The 21,245-nt window shown below is 34.0% G+C and overlaps 1 protein-coding gene across 1 annotated transcript in view; it reads right to left on the bottom strand.

The window, feature by feature from the left end:
• LOC139495328 (collagen alpha-1(IV) chain-like) overlaps positions 1-21,245 on the bottom strand; it is a 48,206-nt gene that overhangs the window by 3,349 nt on the left and 23,612 nt on the right. The window contains exons 24-41 of the mRNA XM_071283635.1: positions 14,665-14,676; positions 13,369-13,667; positions 12,838-13,135; positions 12,057-12,155; positions 11,589-11,759; positions 10,801-11,142; positions 10,170-10,511; positions 8,922-9,371; positions 8,323-8,412; positions 7,759-8,010; positions 7,360-7,386; positions 6,776-6,865; positions 5,651-5,866; positions 5,175-5,300; positions 4,162-4,728; positions 3,202-3,372; positions 1,924-2,193; positions 353-388 (exon numbers count right to left, since the gene is read on the bottom strand). Of these exons, the coding sequence (XP_071139736.1) occupies positions 353-388; positions 1,924-2,193; positions 3,202-3,372; positions 4,162-4,728; positions 5,175-5,300; positions 5,651-5,866; positions 6,776-6,865; positions 7,360-7,386; positions 7,759-8,010; positions 8,323-8,412; positions 8,922-9,371; positions 10,170-10,511; positions 10,801-11,142; positions 11,589-11,759; positions 12,057-12,155; positions 12,838-13,135; positions 13,369-13,667; positions 14,665-14,676 (3,858 nt within the window). The remainder of the gene's footprint in view (positions 1-352; positions 389-1,923; positions 2,194-3,201; positions 3,373-4,161; positions 4,729-5,174; positions 5,301-5,650; positions 5,867-6,775; positions 6,866-7,359; positions 7,387-7,758; positions 8,011-8,322; positions 8,413-8,921; positions 9,372-10,169; positions 10,512-10,800; positions 11,143-11,588; positions 11,760-12,056; positions 12,156-12,837; positions 13,136-13,368; positions 13,668-14,664; positions 14,677-21,245) is intronic.

Below are 21,245 nucleotides of genomic sequence, written 5' to 3'. Positions count from 1 at the left end.
GTAAATCCATAGTCTAAAGACTGTATCAATGATAAAATTAAAACACAACATGCCTGTTACAGTCCAGCCAGCTCTGGTTGTATCATACGTAGATTTGAAACAAGATGGAGGATTGTGTTAAATGTGGAGCAGGATCTTCCTACCCTTCCAGAACACCAGAGATCACCCCTAGTTTTTGGTAGTGTTCGTGCTGCTTATTCTTTAGTTTTCTGTGTTGTGTCATGTGTACTATTTATTGTTTGTCTGATTTTCTTTTTCATTATAGCCATGACATTGTCAGTTTATTTTAGATTTATGAGTTTGACTGTCCCTCTTGTAGCGTTCGTCCTTCTTTTTAATGCATTTAACTCACCTGTTTGTGGAAACTCAAATATAACCTTGATGAAACCTACAATAAAAAGGTAAACAATGATAATTTGTATGATGTCATCATTTTTCGTTATTTACCACTTACATATTGTGTGTTTGACATTTTCTGTATGTAAACAATGAGTATATTTGAAAATAGCAATAATGTGCCTCTGAAGCGATGTTCTTGATATAAATTCCTCAAGAAGATAACATATTTTGTAAGAAGATATTAATCCAGGGAAATTCCTTTTCCAAACTTTCAACAATAGATATTCTGAGTCTTCTATGTCGATTTAAACCTTTTAAAATGTATAACTCAAATTCATATGTCATAAACACAAATTTTCGTCATAACAAAATAGAAAACAACCCAATATATGCATTGTAACCAGTTATATTCATTTGCTCTAAATAGTAAGTCGTTGTTTTTTAAATTTGTTTTTCCGTTACTTTCTCCTTTTTAAATATTTCCTATTCGGGTTTTCGCTCGATCTTTTACAGCTTACTATACGGTGTTGGATTTTTTTTAATTGCTGGAAGCCGTTGTAGTTTCTTCGTACCATTAACTTGGTTTTAAAAGAAATGAAGAATCTGAAATCTGTTAAAATTCTCGTCCTTTTATTAAGCTACAACCCTTGAGATGTCCTTTATTAAGCTATAACCCTTGAGCTGTCCTTTATTAAGCTATAACCATTGAGATGTCCTTTATTAAGCTATAACCCTTGAGATGTCCTTTATTAAGCTATGACCCTTGAGATGTCCTTTATCAAGCTATCCCCTTGAGATGTCCTTTATTAAGCTTTCCCCTTGAGATGTCCTTTATTAAGCTATAACCCTTGAGATGTCCTTTATTAAGCTATAACCCTTGAGATGTACTTTATTAAGCTAACCCCTTGAGATGTACTTAATTAAGCTATGACCCTTGAGATGTCCTTTATTAAGCTATCCCCTTAAGATGTCCTTTATTAAGCTATAACCCTTAAGATGTTCTTTATTAAGCTATTCCCTTGAGATGTCCTTTATTAAGCTATAACCCTTGAGATGTCCTTTATTAAGCTATCCCCTTGAGATGTTCTTTATTAAGCTATAACCCTTGAGATGTCCTTTATTAAGCTATCCCTTTGAGATGTCCTTTATTGAGCTATCCCCTTGAGATGTTCTTTATTAAGCTATCCCCTTGAGATGTCCTTTATTAAGCTATAACCCTTGAGATGTCCTTTATTAAGCTATAACCCTTGAGATGTCCTTTATTAAGCTATAACCCTTGAGATGTCCTTTATTAAGCTATCCCCTTGAGATGTCCTTTATTAAGCTATAACCCTTGAGATGTCCTTTATTAAGCTATAACCCTTGAGATGTCCTTTATTACCTCTTTGTGGTTATTTCCTCATTGATGTTTATGCTTTATATCCTTACTTTTCGTGATGTTATTTCATGAATGGTTCAGTAATTTTAATATTTTATTATCTGATGTTTTTCTTATTAAGAAGTATTTTTGTTTACTTTTTTATAAATCTCTAACCATGTTGAATTATTTTGTACACATATATATAGTCATAGTTTAGTTCTAACCTTTCGGTCCCATATCTCCAATGATTCCTTTGATGCCCTGGTCTCCTTTGTCACCTTGGTCACCTTTCAAACCCTTGTCTCCAGTATGACCTTTGTCACCTTTTGGTCCCTTGTCTCCTGTCGCGCCCTTTTCTCCCTGTTTGCCCTTATGACCTGCATCTCCTTTGTGACCTTTCAATCCCTTGTCACCGTGGTCACCTTTGTGTCCCTTTTCTCCTTTGTGTCCTTTGTCTCCTTTCATACCTTTATGGCCATGTTTGCCGTCCTTGCCTTAATAGATACGTTTGAAATCAAAGTAAACTGTCCTTGGGTAAGACATTTTTTATTCAAGATCATTAAAATAAGCATGACAATTTAATTTAATTAAATTTAGTTCAAAACACCTTCAAAACCATTATTGATTTTGAAGGCTGTACTCATGTGAATATTTCTATTTTTGAATGATCAACAGCTTTATACGAAATAAACATGTTGTTCATAAATTGAAACATATTGCTTTGTACTATAGTTCACGATACAACTGTGGAGTGAATATATTTTATGACGACATTATCTACATGATAAATATTGTAGATTTATTTTCATTGGCATACGCAACCAAGAAAGTTTTTTTCATTTATGAAATAAAGGAATCTCGTTCTCTCTCTCGTGATTTATTGTGGTTATTCCTATATTTTATTAGTAACACAATAACTTATTTATTCTGTTTAACAGAAGTATATATAAAACCAGGTTTAATCCACCATTTTTCTACATAAGTCAAGAAAATTCCTTTACCAAGTTAAGAATTTGACAGTTGTTATCCATTAATTTGATGTGTTTGAGCTTTTGATTTTGCCTATAACAGGCTATTATTTAAACTTGGAATTATTTTTAATTATGGAACTTGCAAAATTTTCTGTGCTGGAATTTTTTAATAAATTCCATGTTTATTTGGTATAATTATGTTTTGAGCGGTTCATAACACTTTCCATATAATGTATTTTGTATAGATAGTGTTGTGCGCGGCACAGTACATTCTATTGAAAATGTACTATCTTCTTTGTAAAAGAAAGTGTTGTGCGCAGCACAGACCATTGAAGTACAGAATAAGCATGGTATTTACTAGAAATTTCAAGCACAGGAAATTATGAAAATTCCATAATTAATAATAATTCCAAGTTTAAATAATAGCCTGTTCTATTGACTACAAATTTTCCGTTTTGGATATTCCTCCGAGTTTGGTATTTTTGTTATGAATTAACATGTTTAACTGTTTACCGTTTTTTATGTTCTTACCGTCTGCACCAGCTTCTCCTTTGTCTCCCTTGTCACCTTTATGACCTTTCATTCCCTTTTCTCCGGTATCGCCGGTGTGTCCTTTTTCTCCTTTCTCCCCTTTCTCTCCCTTTTCTCCGGTCATTCCCTTTGCACCATTGGATCCATCTTTTCCAGCATCACCTGTATCGCCTTTTGAAATAGAATAATCGATTGTCAATATCTAAACAAACGGTGAATAATATGAGCCAATGGCTAACAGTTTTACAATTTGGAAATGTTATGCTTTTGGGCTTTCTGATTGGTTAAAAGCATAAAATACGAAGGTAACGTGACCAGGCTTCTCAGACTGCGCAATGTAATTTAAGATGAAATTATTGAATTTTGAACTGATACATTCTCTCCTCTAATTCTTTTATTATTTGCACAAGTAACATATATGTCTTTTTATTAGAATTAGATATGTTTATAAAATCATAAATTGTAAACGTTATGTTGTTTTTTATAAACGAGTAAATGAACTGTTCACTCATTTCGCTGGAGATTTTTCAAAGTGTTACAAACTATGTTTCATGAGTACAGAAATGTTTACTTGAAATTGTAAAGACCATATATTGGATTTGTTTTTCGCTATCTTTTTTTTTGCTGTGAATGTTCTAATTTTTATGTCATGGATGGATTCCCCATATATCCTTTTTTTTCTATAATATGGATAATATTTGGAAAAGTATCCTCAGCAAATAATGTTGATATACTACTTTCTTATACCCTTGAAAGTTTTTCGACCTAAACATTTTCACGAACTTTTAGAGTTCTACATACATGTACTAAAATAGGAATACATTTAAATAAAGTAAAAATGTTCCCTATAGTTCACAGTATTAAAATATTTAAAGGACATTTTCGGAAAACCAGCCAGTAGCCAGGAACCAACTGACAGCTTGGCAAAACAATCAAATTCGATCAATGTAAATCTTATACCTTTGATTCCCTGTGCTCCTTGATCGCCAGTCACTCCTTTCATGCCTTTGTCGCCAGTTTCTCCTTTGACACCAACGTCACCTTGGACTCCTTTGTTTCCTGTCATTCCTTTAGCACCAGTCATGCCCTTGTTTCCTGTTTCGCCCTTGTCTCCCTTATTTCCGGTAGCTCCTTGCATACCGTCTTGTCCCTTGTCGCCAGTGTCTCCTTTCATTCCCTTTTCACCTGTATCGCCTTTAGCTCCTTTTTGTCCATCTTTTCCGTTTTCTCCTTGCATACCTTTTTCGCCAACTGCTCCTTTGTTGCCCTTCTGACCTTTCATACCATCAGCACCTTTGTCTCCTTGAATTCCTTTGTCGCCTTGGTCTCCTTTGTCACCTTTAACTCCTTTCATTCCCTTCATACCGTCATTTCCTTTTGGTCCCTTTGGTCCTTGAAGTCCGTCTGGGCCTTGTTTACCCTGTGGTCCTTTTTCTCCTGGGTCACCAGTTCCGCCTTTCTTTCCATCAATTCCATTCTTACCATCAGCTCCTTTATCTCCTGTTTGTCCTTTAATTCCAGCATTACCTAAGAAATGAGTTATATAGATTTAGTAAACATTCATCTTTATCTCTTACTATAAATATACATTGTATATAAATTCAAAATTTAAAACGCAAGACTATTCGCTTATTTTATGATGCTTAAGCGGAAATTCAGAGGAAACTAATAAACAATTTTAAGCAAATGTGTTTTTTGTGTTTCATTTTTTTCTTATTTAAATCTATTAATTTTTAATTCAAAAAAATTTATACAAACTTTTTTAAGTAAATAACAAGTATAACGAAATCAATTTCAATAGATTCATTGTGCTGAGTCCTATTAAGGTTTAATGATTGTCTTATGTCTTCACAAATGTATTTTCTTTATATAAAATGTCACTTTCCGTTTAATGCACACGTATCATTTAGTTACATATGAAAATTTACAAGATGTACAACAAGAAAATTACTCTGTACAAAAAAAGCAACTACCTTTAGGTCCTTTCGGGCCAGCTAGACCTTGTACTCCTTGAGCACCAGGTGTTCCATGGGCTCCTTGGTCTCCTGGTTCCCCTTTGTCGCCAGGTATTCCTTTTGGTCCTTGGTCCCCTTGTTCACCTATGTAATATTAATCATTGTATAAATTAAGTGAGATACACATTGAGGCAGAACTGTTGACTAACTGTATTAGAAATATTGTCAAGATTAAATTTAATATGTATTTGCTCCACATTTAATTTCGTTTTTTTAGTTCACAATTTTTATAACATCAAAAATGCTTTTAAACATTACGTATTATTTATTTGGAAACTAGAGCATATAAAAAAAGGAGATTTTAAAAGAAAATAAAATTGTATTAAAGAATGGATTTCCACATTTAAATTCCTAGGTATAAATTATTTTTTTCAAAATCTTGTACCTTGACGAAATCAATACCGAGACTACGGCGAGTACTTTATTTATATTACCCTTTGGTCCTATTGGTCCTGGGTTGCCATCTGGTCCTTTTCCTCCATCAATTCCGTTCTCTCCTGGTGCACCGGTTGGTCCCTTTGGTCCTATATCGCCTGGTAATCCCTTATCCCCTTCGTGACCCTTTTCTCCTGGGGCTCCAGTTGGTCCCACATCTCCGGGCTTACCTTTGTCGCCAATCATACCTTTAGCGCCTTGATCCCCTGTCATTCCTGAAAAATATTGAACAGTTGCATCACATTCTAAAATAACAAGAGCAACACGACAGGTGCCACATATGGAGCAGGATCTACTTACCCCTTTTGGAGCACATGAGATCACCCCATTTGTTGATGGGGTTCGTGTTGTTTGTCTTTAGTTTACTGTGTTGTGTCGTATACTATTAGTTGTCTGTTTGTCTTTTTCTTTTATAACCATGGCGTTGTCAGTTTGTTTTCGACCAATGAGTTTGGCTGCATGTCCCTCTGGTATGTTTCGTCCCTCTGGTATGTTTCGTCCCTCTTTTATACTTATAATGGCTATCTTAGTAGCTTTTTTCATTTAAAATATTACAAAAAATGTGTAACCTTTTCAAATATTGTCACGTTAGAGTTTCCTGTGGCTGACTAATTATATATATATAAACGGTATGGGTGTTGTCATTTGTTGACGACGTACAATTGGTATATATTTATGTAAACCCATTTCATTGAATCTCATATTGAATGTTTGTCCTAATTAAAATCATATCAAATATCTGCCTTTTATATTTTGTTGAACTATTCTCATTAGTGAGCAAAACATTTTCTAACTGGACTAGCAACAGTAATTATGATAAGTGTGTGATATTTTCCTAGAACTTGGTATAATGTCTGAATCAAAAATGAACATTGAATTACAACTTAAAAGGTTATCTTTCAATTTTTGTTTTTTTTTACCATTACAGTGTAATTTTCCCTATCCGACTACTGAATTTTCCAACATCCTGCTTTAAGCGACACGTTTTCATGGTCCCAAAATATGCCAATCCTTGCAGAAAAAAACTGAGTATTCTGACACTCTGTTATATCCGACATTTTTTTCTGTTCCCTCAGTATGTCGGATGACACAGGTTACAAAGCAACAGTTTTAATGTTAATTACCTTTCGTTCCTGCTGGTCCCTGTTTGCCTTGTTCTCCAATGTCTCCTTTGTCTCCCTTTTTTCCCTTCTCTCCTTGTGCTCCGGTTTCTCCTGTGTGAAAAAAATATATTGCAAAATGAGTAAAAAACTGGCGGAATACGCCATTGATAACATAATTTACATAGAAGCCAGAATCCGGTTAAAACAAGACATGTGTGTTTCCTGTTCCCTAGATGATGATCATTAGTTTGGTACAGACAATTGGAATAACATTGATGAAAATCGAAAACTAGACATCTTTCGAATTTCTTGTTCTACAGTCTGCGAACCGTTTGATGCCATGAGATCAGACGTCTTGAACTAGCAGTTAGATGTTGCTTTGTAAAGGAGGCCAAACTTATTTTACTATAAATTTCCGTTTACTTATATCACTCGACTCAGTTGCTACGTTATTCTCGTATCACCGCGTTGTTTGTTAGAGCTGAATACATCACAAAGATGTGCATATGAGAGCTTGTATTCTACGGGTTAGTTTGACTTGAAAACCTGATGTTCATTTAAATTATGTTTATACATTTTTAAATAAATAAAGGCATAGAACATACCTTTTTGTCCATCTTTTCCTGGATCACCTGAAAAATATAATTATTTATTATAACATTAAAATATAAACAAACTTTGTTATTGAAGTCTTGTACAATGTATCATGAAGTCATTTCTATTAACTTCAATTCTGACTTTATTTTCTTGCTGTACTGTAAATTGAAAAAAAAGAATATAAATTATTTATTGTAATCCTAATTATAATTGATCATAGTTGCCCATATTTGAGAAAAAAATTGCCTTTAGTGTAAATTATAGCATACAAATGGGTATAAATATAAGGGTTCCTTGGATTTAAAAACAAACTAAAAACAAATCATTCAGAGAGACATTTAAATCTAACAAGCATCCATCGTTTACATGTAATAACAGCAACAATTGTTTATATGCAATTTACATACCATGTGGTCCTTTCGGTCCTACTGCACCGATCGGTCCTTGATCACCAACAACTCCTTTCTCTCCAGCTTTTCCTGTGTCACCTTGTGCTCCCTTTTCTCCATGTGCACCTTGATCGCCAACTGGACCTTTGTCTCCATCTGGTCCCTTCATTCCTTTCATACCTTGTTTACCATCTGGTCCCTGATCTCCCTTTACTCCTCGTTCTCCTGTCTTACCCATTTCTCCCTGCTTCCCTTGTTCACCGTCTTTTCCTAAAAGTTTCAAATTATTAATTGATTACTGCTGCATGGCAAATTTTTTTTTTAATTGGATGCCTTACCCACTGTGGACTACCCTGTCTGTTTCTCAGTAATATGTACGTGTAGTCTTCTTTTTATGAGCTATTTATATAAGTAATATTCTCGAGTTGAGATGAAACGCGGATAAATAACATTGCATTCGTGTCAATAAAGCATCTTCTCTTTAAAACAAATTCGCGTGAAATTGCCTAGAAACGACTGAACGCGTAAAAATTATCCGTGAAAATAAGTTTGTTGAATGTACATAAAAATCATTTAACTCACCTTTCTTTCCATCATCTCCTTTATCACCTTTGTCGCCCTTTTCGCCTTTGTCGCCTTTTTCGCCTTGATCGCCTTTCGTTCCATGATCGCCTGTTTGAAGATTTTAGTTAAATTAAGTTATTTAATAAACAAAAATATGTTCATGCAAAGAGGTATGATGTATGGTTGTCTTGACTACATTAATCACTAAAATGACCATTGTGTGCTTGCTATTTATCTCTACAGAAAATATGGAGCTTTCCTCTGTGGTATTTTTATCTCTAAGTATTCAAATGTTGGAGTAACCACATTGCATTTACCAGTGAGAATCTCAATGATTGACATTAACAGTTTGATTATATACAAACAAAATAATTGAAAAAGATTTGCATTTTTATGGTTTTTTTACGTAAAACGAACAACAATAGTATAATGTTACAAAATCCGTATGTATAATACAATCTTCAATCAATACCAAAGCAGGTTGCAAAAAGTTAAATTCAGCAATAAAAAATATTACTTGTATAAGAAATTCTTTAGCAAGTTCCTTGTAATATCAACATTATATTCACCAGACGTTTTCTGCTTAATTAAGTTATGTTTTTATAAATTCTTTGTACCTAATGGTCCTTGTGGTCCGGTATCTCCTGTCATTCCTTTTGGTCCACCTGGTCCCTGGTCTCCTGTCTTTCCATTTTCACCAGGTCGTCCATTATCACCTGCTACCCCTTTATCGCCTTGTAATCCCTTCTCTCCCTGGGCTCCTTGTTTCCCATCGGTTCCAGGCATACCATCTGCTCCTTTGTTACCATCGTCGCCCTTTGCACCCTTTTCCCCTGCCATACCTACATCTCCCTTGTCTCCCTTGTATCCTTTCTCTCCTTTGTTTCCTGTTGCTCCTTTAGGTCCCTGTTCTCCTGGGTTTCCTGTTGAACCTTTCTCCCCTTGTTTACCTTGGTCCCCTTGGTCTCCTTTGTTTCCTTTTATGCCTTTATCTCCTGGTCTGCCTGGTGCACCAACACCTCCCACTTCTCCTTTGTTTCCGGTTTCTCCTTTCATTCCAGTATCACCTAGGTATAAATATTAAAATCTATACAATAATTACCCAGATTAGGTTTTTGACATTTTTTGTAGTTTATTTTTCGGCAAAAGTTCAAATGCAAATATTATGACAAAATTAAAAAAAGAAAAAAAAAGAAATACTAATGATTGATGATGTAGACCAATTTCTTTTTAATTTCTGCAGTACGCTTTTTGACAAATTCAAAAGGATTTTGGATTTCGAATACAGAGAGCCGAAAACGTGGTAAAATCTTATTGTTTCATATTATCATACTACCTGCTCTGATTAATAATCTTTTTTTATTGAAAAATGTTGGCAGTGTTGCAACAAGTAAAAGAAATATATGGTCAATGATTTGGTTTTTATCACAACATTATAAAGTTTTGAAACACAAGATTAAGTGTTATACCTCAAATTTAGTTTGATTGTAATAGCATAAGCCTTTGTCCTAAAAGTTTAGAAATGTTTTAACGAACATTTAAATTCGTTCGAAATGTCTATCATTTTACGCTATGGCCAAATAAAAATATATGTGTGGTTCCAGTAACCCTACCGTCCCTACTTTTTTCGGCTTAAAAATAGCCTACCCTAAAGATTTTATTGTCATTTTTCATTAAGCACTGTTAAAGTCAGAATGTTGCTCCCATGGACTCAATGTAAAAAAAAATCCCTACCTGCCTACCCTAGCTTTTTTTCAGATGTAACTGGAACAACACATACTTTTTTATTTGACCTATGTAACAGAGTTCCATATAGAGCTGTGTGTGGAGTTAATAGAAAAGAAAACAAATGACAAACATCATACCTTTGTCTCCTTGTGCTCCTTTGTTTCCATCTATTCCTTGTCCTCCTTTTTGACCTTGTTCACCGGGATCTCCAACTTCGCCTTTCTTGCCAGCATTCCCGACCATTCCCTTAAGTCCTTGATCGCCCATGTCGCCTTTGTCGCCCTTTTCGCCTTTGTCACCAGTCATACCTTTTTTGCCTTGCTTTCCGGCGGAACCTTTGTCTCCTTGTTCACCTTTTGAACCGGTTGAACCCTTTTCTCCTGAATCGCCGGTTTCGCCTTTTTGTCCATCTGCGCCTCCGTCTCCTGTTTCTCCTTTTTCACCTTTTTCTCCGGTTTTCCCTTGTTCTCCTTGGTCACCTTATTATATATATTAATAGTTTTAAAAGTCTTTACACTTGATGGTTGACTTTTATCTCAACAATGAACGTATATTTTCCAATAAGAGGACTAGGATATAGTTTTGTAAAACAAAATTCGACTCTGTCTTTAACTGTGTCTCAATTACAAGTTCAATATGAAAAACATTTAAATTAGAAAACTAAACTATTAACACTTAAATCATTAGTTTTCTTTGTACAAACAATTCATCTAGTTCTGTTTAACACAAACTAAATAGTTTGTTTTACATGGTTTCTTATTTTCGTACCTGTTTCGCCTTTTTGTCCTTGTTCCCCGACATCTCCTTTATCGCCCTTTTCGCCTTTAGCGCCGGTTTCTCCAGTAGCTCCATCATCTCCCTTGTCCCCGGTTTCTCCTTTACTTCCAGCTTCGCCTTTATCGCCGGTTTCTCCTTTGTTCCCGGGTTTACCCTGTGGACCTACATTTCCTGGTCCTCCCTTTTCTCCTTTTTTACCATCCGGACCTTGGTTTCCTACTGGACCCTGTTTTCCTGGGTCTCCTTTATTACCTGTTGGACCTTTGCCTCCAGTCATTCCTTGGTCGCCTTGTGGTCCTTGGGGTCCTGGATTACCCTCTCGTCCTGGAGTGCCTGTCAATATTTATTATAAGTATTAACGTATAAAGTTTTCGTCTAGGGCTACATGTATTTGTGTTTTAAAATCCTATTATATGTTTTCGTTAAAAAAATAAAAAAAAAGATTTTTAAATGTTGACAATATACGTAATAGAAACATGTAAATGGTGTAAAAAAGAAAAAAGCTGCATGACAAAAACAACCATTACATATATACATGTAGGAATGAATGACATACAAATGTAGTGACCTGAATAATCATTTGTGGTCTTATAACCTAAAAAAGGGGAACTTCTAAATACAAAGTGGTAAGTGAAATATTTCTGCTTTAGACTTTTTTTTATGAATATCTCTATGCATCTGGTGCAGGAAAATTGGTACCGTTAATTCTGATTATATTTTGAAAAATCTATTTTTATCAAGATGGTACATGTGACACAAGTTTTATGTATCCGAAATACCTGGTGTTCCATCTGTGCCTCTCATTCCTTTGCTACCAGTTTCACCTCTTGCTCCAGGCTGACCTCTCTGACCCGGTCCTCCAGGGGTACCATCTCTTCCGGGATCTCCCGTCATGCCTTTGTTTCCCTGCATACCTTGATCTCCTGTGTCCCCTTTCATGCCTTTATTACCTGTAAGAAAGGAACGCAGTTGATGTTGAAATAACCGCATTATACAAATATTTTATAAAGTTTCTTATCTGAGTGTGGAGCAGCGCAAGCGCAGTTTTCAAATTTATTCAGATTGAGGAAATGGTAATTACCTTGAAAAAAACATGCAGATGTCAAGGCAAAAAAACTTTCGTTATGCTGCTCTCGTAAGTACACATCCGTAGATAAATTTCATTTGACGATATCTGAAAATGACAGATGTTTAATAGATACATGTATAACTGGTATAATTCCAATCTAAGAACTAATTATATATACCTGGTGCCCCTTGAGCTCCGGTATAGCCTTTTTCTCCTCGTTCCCCTTTTGGTCCTTGTGGTCCAGGTTGACCGGGGCTTGATGTTTGGATGGAACAAGCTAGAAGACAAAAAAAAATCAGTATTGTTTTTTCAAAAAAAATGAATGGTATTACATGTCGAAAACCTAGAGAACAATGCTGATTGTAGAAAGGATTTTTATAATTTGCATGGATGTTATTTTAAAGGGTTCTTTCATGTGAAATTGGTAATGAATAATAAATGAATGCAAAAAAAGGTTACTAATATATTGTTTTTCAATGACCCATTTCAAAACATATTGCAACTGACGAATCAATTGGAACAAGATAGTAAAATGGATCAGCAAAATTGTGCCAAAAATATATGAGAACTGAAGACACTAAAAAAAAATACAAATTAAGCCGCGAAAGGTCTACATAACTGCAGATTCTCTGTACAACGATTGGCATTATTATTTTATACGTATGAAAAGCAAAATAGCAAAAATATAGAACTCCAAGGAAAACTTAAAACGGAAAGTACCTTGTTAAATTGCGAAAACAAAATCTCACATACATAAAACGCATGGTAAACAACTGTTTCATTCCTGATTTGAGACAGACATTTCCTTAAGCAGAAATAGTTACTAATACTTGTTTTCTCGTTGTATCTTTGAACCAATAAAGTAGTAATAAACAAAACCACAAGATATAACATAGGTTAACTTGGATTTATATTAGATGCATTAGATGCCCCTGAATGGTAAATATTCAATGCATTACCTCCACATGAAACAGCGACTACAGCATCAAGTATGTTGGACAGTTCCTGGAAATTATTTGTGGTAAAAACATAGCTATCCTGTGTAGCAATGGATTTCAACTGATCGTTGTTTACACCAGACCCCACACCAATGGCAATTACTGTTACACCGTTCGGTGCCAACGCTTTGAGTAATGCAGCCTCGGTTTGAGGATTCGGCGGGCTTGTGTTTTGGCCATCTGTTATGACAATAACAATCTTCCTAGCGTCTGCTCTGACTCCACCTTTAGCTGCTGTGAAACTGTTTTGTCTTACGTACTGAAATAAAGATCGTTGGGACTGTATTTATAAATAATTGGACAAATGATCAGTGAAGGCATAGAACAACGCACTGGCTCACTTCTTTACTCTGAACAGATGTTGTTAAGTTTTAAAATGATAATTAATGTCAATTTAAAACATGTTATTTTGCAAGGTTATTTGACCAATTTGATTATTTCAAATCAATTTTAATTTCATCATATATTTTGATCAAAAATAAACTATTTTACCTTAATACCAGCTCCTATTTTAGTTGCGGGCCCATTGTTAGGATTGATGTCCGACATAATACCGTTTTGTATCTTCTGCAAAGTATCGTACTTATTGAGCGGGAAATGTTCACGGACACCATCAGCGAAGCACACAGACGAGACTTGCATTCCAGTGGTGCCAAATGATGTAAACTTTCCAACAATATCCTTCATAAAGGTCTTCATGATGTTAAAGTTGTTAGCATTGTTGTTGCTGATACTACCAGACTCATCAAACAAGAATACCATATCGGCCTTGGCTGTACATTGTTTATTATCTACAAATATATAATAAGAAGTCAGTCAAAAAGGGGAACCCGTATGATATTAGTTAATAGAGGTGTTGAAGTAGGAGACTTAGTTTCTTGATTTTAAGACTGTTGGACATGGTTGTGACATACAATTTCATCTTATTTTTGATTTGTTAAATCTGGATGATTGTCCTGAATGTTTTGCATACATTTGTTTTTCTGATGATAATTATTCACTCAAATTTTGTGATATCATTTTTCTTTTCTTTTTTTTTTTTTTTTTTTGCCATCCCTTGTCCTATTATTAAGAGATTTGTTTTCTCCTTTTAAAATATGTTGGTCTAGGTTATACATGTATATTTCAAGTAATATTTTGACCTCATTGAATCCGTATGCATGAGAATTTGTACGTAACCCCTTAGAAAGAGACGGAAAACGTATGAATTGTGTGTGTTCGGTTATGTAAAGAAAATATTGTCAACATTGAAAGTGAAACAAAGGTAAATTATTTGATTGAGTGATTAGCTGTACAAAAAAAAAAAGACTTCTTGTAAAAACGATGATTTACATATATATATATATATTTTTTTTTATCTATATAGGAAATTAAACGGATCTAGATAATTCAATTGCACGAGTTCGCTATCTATTCATATCTATATTTATGTTAATATCGCTTATATGTCTTTGTAGGTCACCTCGATAGTTAATTAGACGGCGACTAGACCAAAATGCGCACGAAACGTAGCTACATATAATCTAGCCCCATGTCCTGTAAATTGATTATTTTAGACTTTTTATAATTTGGATAAACATTTTACATTGTTATAAATCTAATATCAGAATTTGAGTAAAATCGGTGAACATGAACTTGACAGCTAGTAATCACTCAATCAAATAATTTACCTTTGTTTCACTTTCAATGTTGACAATCCCATAAAATTAGCTACCAGTTCTAACGGTATAATTGAACAAATCAACGTTACAAAAGATGAGGATACTGCTTGTTTACAAATGTACTTACGGTAACCATACGCTGTAAAATAAAGTTCTAGTTAAATCTTTATTTCAATACACAATCAAACAATACTTAAAAAATGTAGCAAAGTACATGTATGTCATATTATGTTTCATGAAATGTTTCATATGCGCAGGTGCATAAAAGAGGGGCAAAAGATACCGGAGGGGTATCCAAATTCATTGATCGAAAATAGACTGACAACGCCATGGCTAAAAAATAAAAGAAAAGACAGACAGACAGACAGACAGACAGATAGACCAAAAATAGTACGAAAGACGTAACATAGAAAACTAAAGACAAAGCTACATGAACCTTAGTCCTATAATATAAGACGATGCAGGTTCATATCATTTACATTTTTTATCGGATATTTTGCGGTTCAACATTGATACTAAAAAAAAATATCCGATAAAAAAACGTTGAATGTAAATGATATGAACATGCAGCGTCTTATATTATAGGAGTACATGAATCCAACCAAAAACTGGGGGTGATCTCAGGTGCTCCAGAAGGGTTTACGCAGATCGTGCCCCACATGTGGCGACTGTCGTGTTGAACATGTTGTTACAAACCCGAAGGGAATTGTAGTTACTACATAATTTAATAGTGATAATCATCAGTTCTAAGTACTAAAAATAGTATCTTGTGGTGACGATTGACGGATTTCTGCAATGTTTATTAAATTGGTGTATGAAATCTGCTCAATAGTGCAACTGCTGATAGTTTTTGCTTAGCAGCATGTTATGTTCTCTGCTTTGTGCTTGTTTCCAATAACTGCGAGTATTTTCTTTTTTTAATAGGTGCTGCTTTTATCGTACTTGTATCTGTGTGTTTCTTTATAAAATTTGTTATGAATCATGTAATGTGTTTACAAGAAAAGTTATGAAACGATTTTTTTTTAAAAGTCACGAATGATATGTTATAGTCAACTTACTATATGTTTTTCCACCAGAAGACCAACCTAAAACAAAAATCGGATTCACTACACAGTATATTTTAATTTTAAAAAAAAACAACAGCTAGAAAAAACAAAAGATACACAACATTATGTCGATAGTACGATGACACAGTTTCTACCTTCTTTAATATATTACTCGATTTATCTTGATTGTTTTGTTTATATTTGCTTATTTCTCTGCATATCAAGTACAAACATCTAAAACAAGGATGGTTTATTAATATTTGGACGGGTTGTTGTCTCTTTGACATATTCCCTTTTTCCATTCTAAATTAGATTATTTGGTCTTATTCATTTTGTAAAGGTCTGAAACAATAAATGAAATAATAGAAGACACTTACTTGACCATGACGCCCAGGACGAATGTTGTGCTAAAAAAAAGACGATTTGTATACAGATAATTTCTTTGAACATGATATCATATAAAGACTGTAATAAATTCAGTAAATGAAATATAAATAAAATTGAACGAAACACCATTTTAATTTAAAAGTAAATTACAACGATTGCATACATTTTAACGCACATTTCAATATCTTCTAGATCAAAACTACAACCAAATTTGAAATCTTCATTATATCCAGAAGGTTATTCCTAACACAAAAGGCTTTGTAAATGTTTGGGAAATGTCACATGTTTAGGGACGACATCAAAAGATCGATGTAGGATAAAAAACTTAAATCAAAAAATTTGGAGGTGGGGGTTTTTTCTACAAGTTTTGTATACCTAAAATCGATTTTTACATATATCCCTATTGGTAAATCAATTTTTTCCAAATTAAGTTAAGAGGGGGTGGGGGTGTCAGTGAAAAAAACTATGTGAATTAAGTTTTTTTTATCCTACATTGAACTTTTGAAGTCGTCCCTTAAATTTATAGGCTATATTCCAAACAATTGCGATAGATTGTAGTGGAGCTTTCTGCTTTACACTCAATAATTCACTTTATTTGTATATAACCAGTTCTGTTCTTAAAATATATTTTCATTGTATTATTTTTATCCTTCATAATAATCTAAAAAATTCATTTAACTTTATATTGATAAACCTGTGCAGACAATAATTCGGAAAACACATATTTAGTAACATTTAAAGATATTTTTATTTATTAACGGCGCATTTTTTTATTTTCCTTTGTGATTTAGAATATCAAATCAAAATAGAACTTGTAAACTTCAATAGCACTAACATGTAAATCGTTCTGCAATTTGTTTTAACCTTATACTATAATATAAAAACAAAAAGATGTGGTATTCTTGCGAATGAGACAGTTCAACAAAGACCAAATAGCAAAGAAATTAAAAACGAACATATTTTTATAGTTTTTGCCTACTCCGGATTTAGTGCAAAAAGTTAAAAATATACTACGAGACTTACTTGGTTTGGCGAGACTACTGTTTATAAGTACAGTAAGTACCGCTAAAATGGCGGAAAAGTGCGTCATGTTGGTCCGTCAATGTTGAGGATACAGACTGAAAAAATAGCTTTTATACTCAAATATATGAACTGACTGTACAAAGTAGTAACAGATGCTGTCAGCGTAATCCGAAAAACAGAATTGAATTTCTTATTAGAAAAAAAACAATTACTTTGGGATAATTGTTAGAACAATGAACTAGTATATTAAATGCAAAAATACATAATTAAATACTTGTTGTAAGTAGGTATCAAAAGAAATGAACTAGTCATGTCCGATTATCGATAGATCAGCATGTTTTCATCTCCTTCACATGGACTTGTTATTGAGGTCATTAAAAAGAACAACACTGCATATTATAAACCGCATGTATCACGTTTACGTTCTTTAATAGCCAATCCTAAAAAATACTATCTTTCTGTGAACTCCATTGAGTTGGATTTCGTTTAATGCATCTATCTTATATTTTAAATCCGTTTAAATAATGTCATTGGCTTAGTGCATAAACAGTTCCTAACTTATTAACTAAGTATTTTTAAATTATAAGAAAGTACTTAAACACAGTGTAATTGTATGTAAAGAATATCGTCCTGATCATGCACGAAATATTTGCCACTGTACGTTAAGCAAACAACAATCAATTAATCAATGAATGTACAGATTGACGTACCTTGTAATAACACAATTAAAGAACAAAAAATACGTATAGAAAAAAATTTCTATCGAACTTTCTACCAACAGAATGAGAAACTAAATATATTTCTGAAATACATGCAAGTTTGAAGTACAGTTTTCATCTTTTGTTTCCCATAGGCTTGCACAGTGGGGTCGGAGTGATAATGTAGGGATCACTGAAGTATGACTTGAACGGGATTCGCTAAGGCAGTCAGTGCCCCCTCCTTATGACCGGGATTATCTTAGGCAGTCAGTGCCCCCTCCTTATGACCGGGATTATCTTAGGCAGTCAGTGCCCCCTCCTTATGAATGTTTCTGGATTCTCAAAGCAGTCAGTGCCCCCTCCTTATGAATGTTTCTGGATTCTCAAAGCAGTCAGTACCCCCTCTTTATGAATGTTTCTGGATTCTCTAAGGCAGTCAGTGCCCCCTCCTAATGAATGTTTCTAGATTCTCTTAGGCAATCAGTGCCCCCTCCTAATGAATGTTTCTGGATTCTCTAAGGCAGTCAGTGTCCCCTCCTTATGAATGTTTCTGGATTCTCAAACTCAGTCAGTGCCCCCTCCTTATGAATTTTTCTCGATTTGCTACTGATTTCCGACATAATGTGTTTAGACCTACATAATAGAAATCATTTTAACCACATAGATATATTTGATCTAAATGCACGATTTAATCTTCGAGGTTTGCAGAATTCCATCAAGTATAATTGTTATGAAAGTTGTCAAATAACCCGGTGGAGAATGTGTAAAACATTAATTTTATCTATTCTCAATTTTATAACGATATTTTAAAGTTACATCTTGACTTGTATCTAGAAATTGACAATGAGGATCGGTTGAAAACTTTAAGGCAAAAGAGACAATTTCACTTTAATTCCCAGTTGTGAACTTTCCATTTATATATAGCAATATTCCAGCAACGCCTGCATACGGAGTATATATCTAGCGATTAATACGATATTCTCGGGCGTGTATTCCCTGCCGTGATTTCCCTGATAGAGGGTTGGTTCTCACAAGGAAATCCAGTTAAACATGGCACACACTTGAGCGAGCGTCTCTGTGAAGGGTAATTTCTAGTATTTGCCATAGGATAAGGTAAATTAACTCCCTCGTATTAACCAATCAAATTCTTTCATTTTAACATGAAGTATGATACATTTATAATGTATAGTCTTCTGCATGTTCCCATCTCAATAAAGAGGGTTCATAAACGTAGTTGGCCCTCTTTTAGGTTAATTTGGGGTTAATTGTGGACCTTTGACCGCACATTGGTATAGGCTAAATTGTTTTTCATTTTTTGATAGGACTCGCTTTAGGGATTATTTATATTATTCTATAGATTTTTCCACAGCTATCAATGAACTACCAAACAGGAGTTTGTTAATTCTTAATGATCATGTTGTGTAAAAAAATTACGAATTAGTACATTCAACAATTTAGAGTTGTCTCTCTTTTTATAGCTAACATTTATAAACACTAACCTTGATTTTATTTTGCATGGTAGTTATTATAGTCATTACGCTATTCAAATTGGATGGTCTTCTCGTAGCAACTGCGTGTTCGCCTCGAGTGTGGGGGTTGTTGGTTCGAACCCGGCTGGGTGAAAACAAAGACTTAAAATTGAAATTTGCTGCTTCTCCATTATAAGCATGTGCCATAGAGCGGTAAGAGCAAAGACTCAGAATCCTAAAAATGGGTGACATGTCTTCCTCGTGCGTACTGTAACCTTGCAAAATAGGATGTTGAAAATTTAGGCTGTCTTATATAAAACAGGGTAAATCAATATTCATTTTACTTTAACATGTTCTCGTCCTGAATATACATTTAACTTGCCGCAGGACGTTTAACATTCATAATTTACATAATCATCAAATGTTTTATTTTATTGAGTTTGTAATAACATTCGTTTTGTTCAACAATTTTTGCCATGTTTATCTTTATCGGAACAGAATTTTTAGACTACTACAAACTATCTGAAACATAAATTTACATTACGATAGTACAGACCTATCAATACACCAATTCGCATACCTACCAGCTATTTATTGAACACTTTAATGAATTGGTTCTTCCTGATTTTTTTGTTTCAGACATAAAAAATTACTTACAAGGACATACATTTAATTAAAAAATCGTTGTGAGTTTAATGATATTGGCAGGTAGAGCGTTCTTCCTCATTTTATGTAATGTCATGTTAATATGAGTTGTAGTGTCTTGTTAAGCGTGTCGTAAAGGGTGATATCTTATAAACTTGTGCATGTTTCTCAAATATCAATGAAACCCAAGGGTGATTGAATAAAAGAATTACATTCACTACGGGCTTTCTTCCGAACGACAGCGGTAAAAGCCTTTGCCATAGTGAGACGTCCATCTGCCTGTTCGGGATGTACATGTACATGTACGAAGCAGCGTCCCTTCAACCTATCCGGTAAGGTGTCAGTTTTTGAATACAGGTTCACATTTATGACCAGAAGGAACAAACATTTCCTATCGTTAATTATCCATTTTTAGATGGTGACGTTCCCTTGTCACCGTCTTATGGAGTTTATATATCTCAACTTGTACGATTCGCTCGTGTATGTAACAATGTTTTAGATTTTAACGAGAAAAATTTATGTATAATATCTGAAAAATTATTACACTAGGGTTTTCTATATCATAAACTAGTCAAAATATTTACTAATTCTATCATCGGTATAAGGACATTATTCATAAATATAGCTCAACATGCAGACTTTTTATACGTTCAGGTATTTCACATCCATTTTGTTTATGAAAATATTCTTTATAAAGCACAAAGATGTCAGTATTCACCTCAGAAGCTTTAAAGAAGGGATATAGTTACGATACTGTTGTCAGGTCATTAAAGATTGCATATTCTGGCGTTAATATTGGTTCACATTTATTTAAAAACCAGTTGTTGGCATGACATTGGTTATGTTCTTGTCATATATCTCGTTTTTTTTTTAATTTTATATAGATTAGACCGTTGGTTTTCCCGTTTGAATGGTCTTACACTAGTAATTTTGGGGCCCTTTATAGCTTGTTGTTCGGTGTGAACCAAGGCTTCGTGTTGAAGGCCGTACATTGGCCTATAATGGTTTACTTTTTTAAAATTGTTATTTGGATGGAGAGTTGTCTCATTGGCACTCATACCACATCTTCCTATATCTATATACGTATTTATGTATTACTGAAAAATTATTACACCAGGGTTTTCGTTATCACAAAATAGTCGAAACATTTGCTAAAATTTATCATCGGTATAAGGACATCATTCGTAAATATAACTCAACATGCAGAATTCTTATACGTTCAGGTGTTTCACATCAATTTTTATTATGGGAATATTCTTTATAAAGCACAAAAATGTCAGTATTCAACTCAGAAGCTAACAAAACCTTTAAATATACTTATTAAGAAGGGATATACATGTACAAATGTAGCTACGATACTGTTGTCAGGTCATTTTGGCGTTAATATTGATTCACTTATAGGGTCTTTGCATCGGTAAACACATTTATTTCAAAGCCAGT

Source organism: Mytilus edulis, chromosome 11 (assembly GCF_963676685.1).
Source record: "Mytilus edulis chromosome 11, xbMytEdul2.2, whole genome shotgun sequence".
Classification (NCBI taxonomy): domain Eukaryota; kingdom Metazoa; phylum Mollusca; class Bivalvia; order Mytilida; family Mytilidae; genus Mytilus; species Mytilus edulis.
The sequence above is the reverse complement of the archived record's forward strand: the minus strand, read 5'-3'. Positions and strand labels throughout refer to the sequence as shown.